This window comes from Myxocyprinus asiaticus, chromosome 28, assembly GCF_019703515.2.
Source record: "Myxocyprinus asiaticus isolate MX2 ecotype Aquarium Trade chromosome 28, UBuf_Myxa_2, whole genome shotgun sequence".
Taxonomy (NCBI): Eukaryota; Metazoa; Chordata; class Actinopteri; order Cypriniformes; family Catostomidae; genus Myxocyprinus; species Myxocyprinus asiaticus.
The window spans coordinates 33,447,501-33,461,008 of record NC_059371.1 but is presented as its reverse complement, the minus strand read 5'-3'; the positions used below and the strand labels follow the sequence as shown (position 1 = coordinate 33,461,008).

Below are 13,508 nucleotides of genomic sequence, written 5' to 3'. Positions count from 1 at the left end.
TAAGATGTCATAGTGTCTTGATACTTAAATCTAAAGAAGACTACAGACCTAAGTCTGAGTGTCTCCTTTTAAACTTTCCACAATGTGCGGTTTTGTTTGATTTGAGAATCACATGAACTACTTAAGGCGCCAACTAGTCTCTGTTGAGCTATCCAACCAAGATATTATATCCAGCTGTAGAATCACTGATGTAGTTCTACAGATCATTGTCCTGAGTTCTTATCTTTTAGGCTACAACACAAAGATATGGTTACATTCCTACACAATACAGTCCTTTTTGACAGTGACAACCACATAAAACCAAAGTGACTCTTAAGTGACCTTAAATTTTCAGTACTCACAACCAAATTTCGAGTTTGACTGATATGCGTGGTGTGAATGGAACCACACTCGACAACAAGCTATATGTCGATGATTGATATATGTATGGGATGAGGCATGCACTTCTCAAATTATTCTTTGTTAATTACTAATGTTAGAGGTATCAACCTATCTCAGGCTATGAAAAATGGCAGAAAATAGGGGTACTGAGCGACACAAAAGTCCTATCAATTGTTTGGGCAAAGGAGAAAGGAAAAAACTGAATTAAACAGATTGGTTTTTGACTAGATACCTGAGAATGAAACAGTGAGAGAAACTGTAGATGCAATGCAAAGCCTTTATATTTACTTTAGTTATCTGTTGCTACAGTTACAGGTAGAGGTTGCACTAGAAAATAATCTTTATATGTCACTCTGACTAACTGAGTTGTCAAATTTTCGTCATGGTCTATTTTTCATAGTCATACTAAAAAAATATTTGTATTAATTTCATAAGTACTAGGGCTTCATTCAGGGTCATAGCATCCATTATCATGGTGTACACATGACATTGGACATTTAATAGATTTTTGACTCCCCAAGCAAGTGTGGTGAAACCAAGAAGTTCTAGGGTAAAAAAGTTCTACCTGTCAGTCAACTGCTGCGCTAAAACAAATTTGAAAAAGCGCAGACATACATGCACAAATTCACAGAAATGTTCAGTGCCTGATATCAACAAAGTGACACAGATGAGAATTACAAATCTAAAGCTCAGTTAATACTCCTCTAAAGTAATTGAGAATTGTGCTCTAAAGATCAAGTTTGCATTTAGATTAAATACAAGTATAATTTGAATGCACTGCTTTATTATCATAAAACACACTGATGTAATGATTGATGTATGCAGCCATGAAATCAGAGATCCTCGAAATCCCAACACAAGTGGTCAAGAGATACTGTATTACCAGGTATGGCAATGGCGCTTGTTCACTAATCAGATTGCCCAAAACGCATCTTTAATACCAGGCAATAAACAGGGCCGACACACACACAGTGAGAAAGTGAGAGAGAGGGAGTGAAGTCAAAACTGATGGACTAGGTTAAAATGGTTTCTTGTTTCTTTTTATATCTGTCAAAATGACAGACAACATTTGGAATTATCCATAATTCTTTTAAAAAAAAAAACTGGTAAATGAATTATAAATGAAAATAATTTTTGGTTAACGCTGGTTACAGGCAATAAAGAAGGCTCACGCAAGCAATGCTGTGTTCCATTCGAAATTCCCAACTTCTTAGTAGGAAAAGTCCTATGGAACATCATGTAATGTTGGAATTCCAACTTGGAAACTTGTGCTTAAATCTATGACTCTGAATTTTCTGAGATGCAAGTGCATGATGTCATGCACGCAGCATGTCGGCACCCTAACATTTAGCTTACATTTGCGGAGAAAGGTGTTTAAAACATGGCAAATTATACTCTCTTTTGATAACCGTACACCTATAGTGCAAATGCTAGCATTGTATAGCATTGTTTGTTCTCTGAAATTTGCTTGATAGGAGATGTCTCTGTTGATGATCTGACCTCATTTAAGCTAATAGGAGTATTGCAGTTTTGTTTCCTTATACGTCATCTTCCTGACTAGTGTTGTCTAGTTCCAAAATGTCAGTAGTCGATACCAATACCAGTGAAATTTCATGGTTCTCGATACCACAGCAAAAAATATGCTAACATGATAATGTGCTATTGAAGACATAAGTATAGTTTTTTTAATAATTACTTTTCAGAACATGTTTTAAAGTTTACTTTAATCATCAAAATGGTGTCTAATCAATAAATTCTTAACTTTTAATAAGTGAAAATATAACTTTTCAACATGTCATTGCATTTTTTTGGCCAAACGTTTATTCAACAGCTGTCTTACTTGTGATATATTGTTTAATTATTATTATTATTATTATTACTACAGTAAATTACATTTTACTATACACTTGTAATATATTTGTATTCAATTCTTTATGTAATTTCTTCATTTTCAAGCATTTCAATTTTATTATGACACGTTTTTTTGGCGGAAGCTTCACTTTTCCAGATAAACAGTTCATGACATGGCTCAGTGTGATCATTGAAGACTTTTAAGTCACGACTGAGATCTCATCTGTTTACACCGTCCTTTGAGTCTGACAAATGAAATGTAGGACACAGTTTCACTGTTTCAGTGTAAAAGGAGTAACAGAGCTTACGTTCAAATGAAGCATGTGAGCATTTTAAAGCAGTCGTGTGTCAGTCATATTGTCGGTGCTCTGTACTACCGGTACTGCAGAAACACTGGTATCGTTACATCTTTTTTTTTTTTTTTTAGTACCAACCTGGTACTGAAGTACTGGTACTTTTGACACTATTCCTAACCTTGGGCAATTAAGTAAGGGAGACTGTATGGTCCCCTGACTAACCCCAGCAGGGTGATCAGGACCCCAATGCAAAGCTTATTACATGGCTACTAACCAAATAAATAAATAAAAGGACATTAATTATTGATTTGCTTGGAAATTATGTCATTATATGTGAAGTAAGAAATCGCTGAACAGCCGAGTTCTTTTGGTGTGTATTTTGTAAATAATGACCGACTGACTGCTCATTATGCATCTCACTACAAGACTACTTGCCAAATAAATAAATAAGTAGACATGAAACATTGATTTTAGTTGTTATTAGCTTACTTGAAGAGATTGCACAGTGACTCGAGAAGCAGGAAAGATGACTTGAAATACCTGGATTTGATATATGGATGTGCGGTTGTTTCTCAGAGATGGAATCATGAGAATATTGTCCAATCAGAATCAAGTATTCCAGAGCGCCATGCAATAAATGCATATACGGTCAGAGATCAGAGACATCAAGTCTGAATATCCCACATTCAGCTTTGAAAGTAACAAAGCATTAGAGAAGGAGAGTGACTTCGGTTACTTGTCCATACAGATATTACATGATATACTCATGTAGCTTTGGTTTTTATTTTATTTACTGTTTAGGTAATATCTTCTTGAAGCAACAGCCTAAGAAAGAAATAATAAAGAATGAAAGTAAAGCACATTTAAAAGTAGATTTCTGGTCTTTTGTTATTAATATTTGGATCTGTCAATCTTACTAACAGAGTCGCCTGCAGGAGTGTCTGAAAGAGCGTGCTGAGCTGCTCAAGGCTCTGGAAGCAGCAGACCAGAACGTGGATAGAGAGACTGAAAGGAGAGAAAGAGACAGAAGCTCCTGGGAGCAGAACCGCAAGGAACTGGAAAGAAACATCAGCGAGCTGAAGGAGGAAGTGAGAAAATATACAGCGAAATTAGAGGAGATGAAGAAAAAGCAGAAGGTAGTGTAAACGCACTCATTCCATCCCCCTGTTTGGTCAGCCCTGGTCATAGTTTTGTGTGTGTATTTTGTATATCCTGTCTTAACTGTTTACTGTGGTTTATAGAATCTCAAACACTGGTGGTATGCTTACTGCTAAATGATTTTTTGTGTTAAGATTTAACGTAAACATCTCACCACCACCATACCTCTCTCTTTTAGGAGGTTGAAAATTTAGGTGAGGCCTTGGCAGAGGAGAAGAGAGCCCTCCTGGCTCAAAAAGAAGCTAATGAGCAGAGAATCAGGGAACTAGAGGAGGACATTAAAGTACTGACCCAGAGAGGCCTGGAGAGAGAAACTGACCTAGAAAGGTGAGAGAGGCCTTCTGTCTGTTAGTCATCACATTGTAGCCAGTGTACAGATTGGGACACAGACCTGTATACAGTAATCAAACTTCATCAAGATTGTCTAGGGCAGGGGCAAGCATTGGCACACGGAGAGGTAATCACTGGCACGCCAGCAATGGCGAGAGAGGAGTAGACTGTTTTATTTATATAAATTCCGCTCCTGCATTCCAATCTACATCTTGATGTAATCCTTCCTCATGATTACGCAACATGTTTTCATGAGCTGAATGGGAGGCTAAACAAAAAGTTAATATGTGACGAGACTGCAGTATACCCAACAGACTCCTGCAGCGCATGCAAGCCATTCACGCACCACGAGCCATCTGCGCTTCACTTTCGGTTAATCGCGCGAGTAAACGTGCCCGCTTTGTTTTGGTTAGGCTGCGCTGATGACAGCCTACATTCCGTGTTTCATTTGTTTCTATTTGCTTTCAGAACAACATGTGATGAAATAAGGAAAATACCACTATTAATCCTTGAGATTTCCAACCCAGCATACAGGTACACTAAAAAAATATAAATTAAACCTGGAAATAAAGTTTTAGGATTTTGCAGGTGCGATTCACCGAAAAGGGCTAAATAATTGATCGGCTTATGATGCGCAAATGGCTTGCACGTACAGCACTTTAATACTCTCAAGCCTCTCATTCAGCTGATGAAAACACATTGTGTGATCATGAGGAAGGATTACATCATGATATAGATTGGAAAGCAGGTGCAAAAAACGTCATATAAGTAAAATAGCCTGCTCCTCTCTTGCTGTTGCTTGTGCTAGTGATTAAATGATTACAATGACATAATATAAGAAATATTTACGATTCCACACAATTTCGTGATCAGTAATCAAATAAGCAAATTTGTGACATTAACTGTGTTAACACATTTTGTACCAAAGGGCAGGTTTTCTTTCATTAAAGCACTTTCACAAAATGCTCTGTGAAAATTCACATGCAGGATCATGATTATATCATAATCATCAGGTTTTGCACAAATATTTCACTCAAACTGTTATGCTGATAATATCATTTGTAATGAAAAATAAATGAGCAAAATAGAAACATTTTCACAAGTGGACTCAAAATTCACATATATGCGCATGTTGTCGTCACAGCCATTGACCAGGAAAATAAAAAATGCCACCCATGTCAAAAAGGTTGCCAACCCCTGGTCAAGAGTCTCTGATTTCATACAGACATCACGTAAAGTCTGTCGCAAAAAAATACTATGCCACTGTCACTGATGTCACATGTTGATGTCAGACATACCAAAGTTGTTCCATCAAGTTGATTGGGTGGTTGTTTTCATTTAAAGCCGTACCAAGCTACTAACGTTAAAACCCTTGTTTTGGCACAAATCATCACTTTACATGACCAAATGATGTTAAATCACTTTAAATGACATGAGTAGGTAGTCATTTGATGTTGTCTAGGGTGCATCAAGATGAATTGATCTATCTAATGTGATTTGGTCATATGCACCTCTGAAGGTATGAAGGTGACTGAATCATAATGCATGTCTAAGGAAATTTGGACCCCTTTTAGACTTCTATTTAGTGATGTCGCCTTCTGATTGGATCACCAGAGATGGATGTTAATACTAAATGTGAACATGGCTTTATTGGCTCTGTTATTTAGTTATCAGTTATCTAGCTTAGGGCTGCCCCCTAATAGTCGATCAAACGTTAGTCGATGAGAAGAGTCTTGGTCGACCAAGTTTTGATTGGTCGGTTGGTCGCAGAAAAAAAAACTCCACAGGAAGTAGCGAAGTCACGCAGTCAGTAACAGACATGATAGTATACACGGCTGGTCCATGCGGTAATTAATTATGTCAGGCTGGAAATCCAAAGTGTGGGATCATTTCGAGAGGGTAAAGGATGACCCAAAGAACGTGACATGCAAACTCTGCAGGCAAACGTTCGCCTTATTCATTGACCTCAAATATGGCTTATCATTTTAAACATGTAAATAGCCTAACATTAGCCACTTAGCATGGCCGCTCACTCTAACATTAGATAACCTAGATAAATATGCACTATTAGGCTTATCCAAGTGGGGAGTGGGGAAACTAAATTAGTACCTCACTGCATGTTTAACTTAATGTGCATTCTCTTTATAAATGAACAAAATGTACAGACAATCTCCTTGCTGGTTTTTCTGACACATTCACAATCATTATAGCTTTTGCCGGTGTGGCTGTGGCTCGCTTCGTGCTTGCGTTTGCAAAATGTATATTTTAAAGGCTCATTATTACGATTTAGTATTTCTCTGTAATGTAGAACAGCGTTAGCAATGTTACTTATAACATTCTCTCTCAGCCCTGGAACTCAAACCATTTCTGATGAATATATATTGAAGTAATTAAATTAATATCATAAACGTGCAACAACTAGTCGACTATTGGCTTAAGCTAATGTCTACTAGTCGACTAGGAAAATCTTTGGTCGGGGGCAGCCCTAATATAGCTCAGTTATCTAGGTATTTTTGCCCAACTTCGCCAAAATCGGACTGATACAATTTCAGTCGTATTAAAGCATTACATGACATTTAAAAAGACAATTTATTGTTTTATTCTGACTGAAATCAAACATTTGAAGTGTATGTAAATATAACTTACTGGCCCTTTTTTGTGCTCTTTCTGTGTAGGATGAGGGAACAAGCAAAGAAAGCATCAGCTCAGAAGGAGGAAGATGATGATGCATATAAGAACCTGAAGGTTTCTCAGCTATATCATATACACTCACGTTCAGAATAAGCATACACAGAAATATGTTCACAAAAGTTTACAATTGTGTGATATTTGTGTCTTATACAAGTTAAAAATGGAGCAGACCGAGAAAGAGCTGCACAGTTTGTCTGCAGAGTTTCAGAGTCTGAGAAACTCCCTGGCCCAGAGAGATACACATGCCCTACAGCTCCGAGACACCATCACCACCCTCACACACAAACTCAACAGTGCTCACAGGAAAGAGGTAACATTCCAGCAGTTTCACACCACGAAGGCCCACCTTCTATGTTTCACGGTGTAAACTAGAGCCCGACCGATATGGGATTTTTGAGACCGATACCGATTTTAGAGAAGGAAAATTCACCGATTACCGATATGGTGGCCGATATATTTAATTTTTGAGCTGGAATGAAAACAGTTTTTTCACTGATTTTGCACCGATATGACTATGCAAAGGTACTCAGAAGGCTGCTTTCTTAAACAAATACTTTTATCAAAGAATGTTTGACATTATTGTTATACATTGTCAACAAATTCTAGAAATGAACACTGAGAAAATAAAGAATAAATAAAAATACAGTAAATAGCTTAATAAACATCAGTATGGTATGTTTAGTATGTCAATTGCTGACCATTAAAATAAAGAATAAATAAAAATAAATGGCTAAATATACATCAGTACTGTTTAGTATCAGTCAAATGCTGACCATTTAAATAAAGAATAAATAAAAATAAAATAAATAGCTAAATAAACACCAGTATTACTGTTTAGTATCAGTCAATTGCTGACCATTAAAATAAAGAATAAATAAAAATAAATAGCTAAATAAACATCAGTACTGTTTAGTATCAGTCAAATGCTGACCATTTAATATAAAGAATAAATAAAAATAAAATAAATAGCTAAATAAACATCAGTATTACTGTTTAGTATCAGTCAAATGCTGACTATATTAATACTGCTGAGACAAGAGATAAACAGCGGCAGTGGTGTTACACCGTATTCTGCTATACAAGTTCAGGGGAAACTTTCAGTGGTGGAAAACCAGACTTTTAAATATTACATTTTATAAATGCAGCGACTGGAATTGGAATTGTTCGGTTGAAGGGGGTACCAAACTGTGAATCGTGAACAAAACAGTTTGGTAAATACATGTTTACACATTAGCTTCCACTCAGCTGACAACAATGAAAGTAGCTACGTGATTAGCTAGTTAGCTATAAGCTCGTTGTCACGGAGAGTAAAAGACGGACGTTGTTTATTTTACTTTCTAGCATTGTGTCTCACCAACTAGGTAACAACATAGTGTGAAATCAACACTCAACAGACACAATCCACCACCGCACTGTTGTCTGCTGAGCTGCAAAAAGATGCTCTGATGTTTACCTTTCAATCTGTTACATTACTGACTGCACTGACAAACTATAGCTGGCTAACAGCAAACAGACATGAGTGACATGGTTGTCAGGGACAAGGTTAATGTTATATTAGTTATATTGAAAAGGGAAAATGATGGGGTCATTGTTTATTAAGTTTCCATTATGTATTTCACAAACTAGTTAACAACTTACCGAGACACCGCTCAACTCAGCCCTGTCTGCAGAGCCACCGTGAGCTCAGCTCTGTAAACAATGGAGTCGGAGCGTGCTCTGCTGGACAAACTATGCTATGACACCAATTCTAAAGCATTGTTTTCTGCATTATATGTTCTGAAAAAAGCTTCCATATTGGCGCATATCGGTAAAATATACGCCAGTACCAATATATTGGTGAAAGGCTAATATCGGCCGATAATATCAACTAGTGTAAACACCGGACGTACTCAGCTAGATTGAGCACATAATTTACATAAATTGAGCATAATGCACTGCAATGCATAACATATATAAAAAAAAAAAGTTGAACTGTGTTTAACTTAACACCATCTTTACAATGCATGTTCATGGTGTAAGAAGAAACAGCAATACACTAGAAAATACTAGGGATGCACCGATATCACTTTTTCTCTTCCGATTCCGATATCGGAAATCTCAGTATCCCGATACCGATCCGATACCAGTGGTGCTTTTTCTTGCATAATCAGTTTAGAATATCTTTACATTATTGTGTGGAACTAATTGGGTGTACTCTTTAATATGTAAAGAAACACAAACCTCTAACTACACATTATATCAATATAAATGTGTAGCTTATTAAGAAATACTTTATTGTTAACTAGTATACTGGATAATGTAGCAGCACAGTTAACAGTAATTCCAGTATAAGTCATCAGTAGAAAAGATTTCAACTTGTATCTGGACTTTAAAGGATTCAGATCTCTTTTTTGTTCAATTTAGTTGTAAGATATCAGCTCACTTTTCATTCACACAGTTATTTTTTGGAACCCATTCAATGTAAATATTATTATAATTTGTTAACAAATGATAATAATAATATTATAATAGTAATATATAGTAATATATCTCAGTCGTGCACCTTTTGTCACAGATCCACTGGTCTCTCTCTCTCTTTCTTCCTCACTGCCATCAGCGCTCACTCTCCCCTAAGTTCTGATTACACGCATCTGCATATCATTAGTGGCTAATCAAGGACTGCATATATACCCTGCTTTCACACACACTCTTTGTCTGTTCTCATCGATAGTATCTCTGAGACTCCACAACTTTCTACTATGTCAAACATACCTGTGTCTTCATTATTGCCTGCAAGTATCATAAAATTGTTGTGAGTTATCTGTTCGTGTCTATACCCTGTCTGGATATTACTCACCTGCTGTTTGCCACTCTGCTCAACTGGATTTACTCACAATGTTTACATCATTGTTTCAATCATCTGTTCAATAAACCCTGCTACTGAGTTCATATCTCTGCCTCCGTGAGTCTCTCCATGACACCTTTAACTTTTAAACCCTCACGCTTTTATTTTGACATTCTAAACGCCCCAGGAAGTCCTGTATGTGTCTGTTTGTAGGAAAGTTCACAGTTCGCTTCTTATTCAAATTCTGGTAAAATGCTCCTCCGGTGCCGTTCTAAATGCATATTATAAGTGAACCGAACTATTGAGCATCTACATCTGAGATGTTGTTTGTGAGTAGCGCTCAAATAATGTGCACCGCTGTGAAGGCTAAAAATAGGCACACGTGTGTGTAAACAGAGCAGCGGCCTTCAATAATGCGCTGGAGCTGCGCGTGCATTTTATATATTTACTTATTAAACACAGCCTTTTGTGATTCACAGAGCTATCGCACGTCTTCAAGTGGCTTTGAATAAAATGCACTAGTCATATGAACTACTTTAATGGTGTTTTTATGGCTCTTTTATGTCATTTCTTGAGCTTGACAGTAACGTACATGACTAACACACAGTATCGGATTTGGATCGGGCTCGTCGGACCGATACCCGATCCGTTAAAAAACATCAGTATCGGAGCCGATACCGATCCAGGTATGGGATTGGTGCATCCCTAGAAAATATATCCATCCTTTATATGTGTGTATATAGACCAACAATTGCACAGACAGAGCACATCATGTATGTAACCTCCTAAGTGCCTCTAGACTGATTCCCTGCCTGTACTCTACACGTAAGATCAGTGGTACCCATAACTGAGTATAAAATGCTGTATCAGCCGATACCATGTTATGATCATGTCTCTGTGTCATGGTGGAGCAGGCAGCCAATGAAGTGGCTCTGGGTGAACTCCGGAGTGTTCAGGAGCGTTTGAATGTGAGTGAATGCTGCGTGGAGGCTCTTAGAGTTGAGCTGAGAGACATGGTTGCTCAGAGGGACACTGCACACGCTGAGCTTCACCAAGCCCGTCTACAGGCCGCACAGCTCACACTGCAGCTGGCAGATGTCAGTCTGGCTCTGAGAGAAGGCAGGGCCAGCTCGGCACAGGAGAGAGAGACCCTACAGCAGAATTCTGAGGTAATCTAATGTAAAATTCAACAATAAATTTAAAAATAAACATTTATTTCAGATATAATAACTGGCTGCCACTCTTATTTAACATGAAATATGTTCATGTAGCATAATACTTTCTATTGTTGCATACTACAAACTCTTTCCCATTCTATTCCTGGAATACAATTAATTTTAATAACATTAACCTTCCCAATCATAGATAAATGTAATGAAGCCCACCTGCCCACATCGCTCGAAAACCTTTTTATTAAAGGGTCAAAATTAACTCTTAACTAAATCACAAATTTGCTTGGAATAAAATACCCAAATACTTAATGCCCTGTTTGGGCCACTGGAAGGCGCCCGGCTGAAAAGCCGTTACTGGGCAGTATGCTGTCAGAGCCAAAGCTTTGTATTTAGACCAATTAGTCTAAATCACGGAGACCTGCCACCGCCACAGGCAGCTCTCACTCGACCTGTCTCCGCCACAGGCAGCTCTCACTCGACCTGTCTCCGCCACAGGCAGCTCTCACTCGACCTGTCACCGCCACAGGCAGCTCTCACTCGACCTGTCACCGCCACAGGCAGCTCTCACTCGACCTGTCACCGCCACAGGCAGCTCTCACTCGACCTGTCACCGCCACAGGCAGCTCTCACTCGACCTGTCACCGCCACAGGCAGCTCTCACTCTACTCGACACAGTTCTTTGTGTCTCCCTCTCGATGCGTCACCTTTCTTTGCGTCTCCCTCTCGATCTGTCACTGTTCTTTGCGTCTCCCTCTCGATTCATCACCGTTTTCGTGACTCCCTCACGATGCGTCACCGTTCTTTGCGTCTCCTTCACGATGCGTCACCGTTCTTTGCGTCTCTCTCTCGATGCGTCACCGTTCTTTGCGTCTCCCTCTCGATGCGTCACCGTTCTTTGCGTCTCCCTCTCGATGCGTCACCTTTCTTTACGTCTCCCTCTCGATGCGTCACCTTTCTTTGCGTCTCCCTCTCGATCCGTCACCGTTCTTTGCGTCTCTCTCTCGATCCGTCACCGTTTGTAGGCCTCCTTGCTCGCACACGCTTTTTCAATTCTACCCACAAATTTTCTATCAGATTGAGTTCAGGGCTTTGTGATGGCCACTCCAATACCTTGACTTTGCTAATATTAAATCTGTGGAGTGGTTCAGAAATTAGTTTTAATGACTTCAGTCTAAGTGTATGTAAACTTCTGACTTCCACTGTATATTGCTTTTTTCAGATTCATAGCCTACTGTATTAAGCACTTCAAATTCTAATCACATTTTACTACACAACTAATGGGGATTTTAAGTGAATGTTAGGGTTTCTGTGTATAAACGCAGGTTTTGTGTCTCATTTGCAGCACGCAGGGTAAAGATTAAACACTAGCTGTGATGTATGTGGCATGTGTGCTGTCTGTGGTCCCGCGAAAGTTTAGACAAGGATTTTGATAGTGGATGCAAAACATGGAGGAGACGAGGCGGAGACACTTAATGTTACTATGGAGATGATACAATGACAGTTGTGCATTTGGATATGTTGCGACTGCTTCAGGCTTTTCAAGCATTTGTTTGTCCGCTGTCAAACATGAAGGAAAGTGATGGGATTCCCTCAGATTTACGGAAATTATAAAAAAAATTCAAAGGAGGAACTGTTTGTAAGGCAGGTTGTATGGCAGGGGATGAAACATAACAGTGTCTCCTGAACCAATAGTAACAACTTATGACACATCTTACAAGACCACCACTTGGCACAGATGACAGACATGACCAGTAGACCCATGTATTAGTACAAATAACTAATGGTCGACCAATATATAGTCGAGGCCGATAAATCTGCCGATAGATTTTTCTGTATGGCCGATTTGTTTCTTGAGGGCGCCGAGAATGTCCTGCTTGCTTGCTTGTGAAGCGACTGAGACATGTAAACGACCAGTCACGGTTCGTTTTCTTGTTATGCGCCATCGTGTTACTACAAGAATAGGCCAGTGTGCAACACAGTGTCATTTTAACGGTCCGCATATCAGAGCAGCAGCTGACGCGTTAGAGCTCATAATGTTAAAGTGCTCGCCTGTTTCATTCTCTCTCTCTTCAACAGTTCCCTGTAACTTTTCTAATGATAAAAGACAAATATCAATAAAACATGTATTATATACCGTTTGCAAATATGCAAATATCTCGTTTAAACGCATGTAATTCACGAACCGAATAAAAAACTTCAGGATCAGGATCAAAAGTTCCTCTGATTCACAAATCATGATGGTCACTCCGTGTTGATCCAAGCAGGCGATCCAGGCTGTTTAAACTCTCAGGAGATTGAGGCTCATGCTGGATCTGCACAGCGCGTGAGTGCAACTTCAATGCTGCGTCCAAAACCAAGAAAATGCTACCTCCAGGGGCTGTATACGGAGGTACGATAAAAATAAGGTGCTTTTCAAACTGTTCGGAGACCAGTTTGCTTAAGAGTTCCATTTATTCAAAACAGCTGTTAGATAAGCCATCAACTGATTAGGTAGCAAGGTAGCAAGTCAGCTGCCTACGTTTTCGGATGCAGCAGAAGGTAAAAGCGCTTCTCGTGTGCTGTAAGTAAATGTCTTATTCACTATGCACTGTATGTACAATTGGTTTGATTCTGTATTTTTTAAGTAAATATGATTGTTAACGTGGATATGCCATCCATGGTTGTTGGACTACTGTGTGTACTGTTATTTCCTTCTCCCTAATATATTAAAAAAAATTTCATGTGCAAATAAATTACTACATTTTGATGACTAAACAGAAATCTGAATAAACTGCTATCTACCATTTAAAATACAAAATTATTTTT

At 38.6% G+C, this 13,508-nt stretch overlaps 2 protein-coding genes across 5 annotated transcripts in view; both read left to right on the top strand.

Moving 5' to 3' along the window:
• LOC127419545 (molybdate-anion transporter-like) overlaps positions 1-13,508 on the top strand; it is a 189,806-nt gene that overhangs the window by 29,516 nt on the left and 146,782 nt on the right. The gene's annotated exons all lie outside the window — the stretch shown is intronic.
• LOC127419542 (calcium-binding and coiled-coil domain-containing protein 1-like) overlaps positions 1-13,508 on the top strand; it is a 37,853-nt gene that overhangs the window by 4,799 nt on the left and 19,546 nt on the right. For 3 of the 4 annotated variants that reach the window (XM_051661032.1, XM_051661034.1, XM_051661033.1), the window contains 5 exons: positions 3,452-3,664; positions 3,865-4,013; positions 6,692-6,761; positions 6,862-7,017; positions 10,446-10,700. In XM_051661032.1, the coding sequence (XP_051516992.1) occupies positions 3,452-3,664; positions 3,865-4,013; positions 6,692-6,761; positions 6,862-7,017; positions 10,446-10,700 (843 nt within the window). The remainder of the gene's footprint in view (positions 1-3,451; positions 3,665-3,864; positions 4,014-6,691; positions 6,762-6,861; positions 7,018-10,445; positions 10,701-13,508) is intronic. The other variant, XM_051661035.1, reaches the window with a different exon arrangement.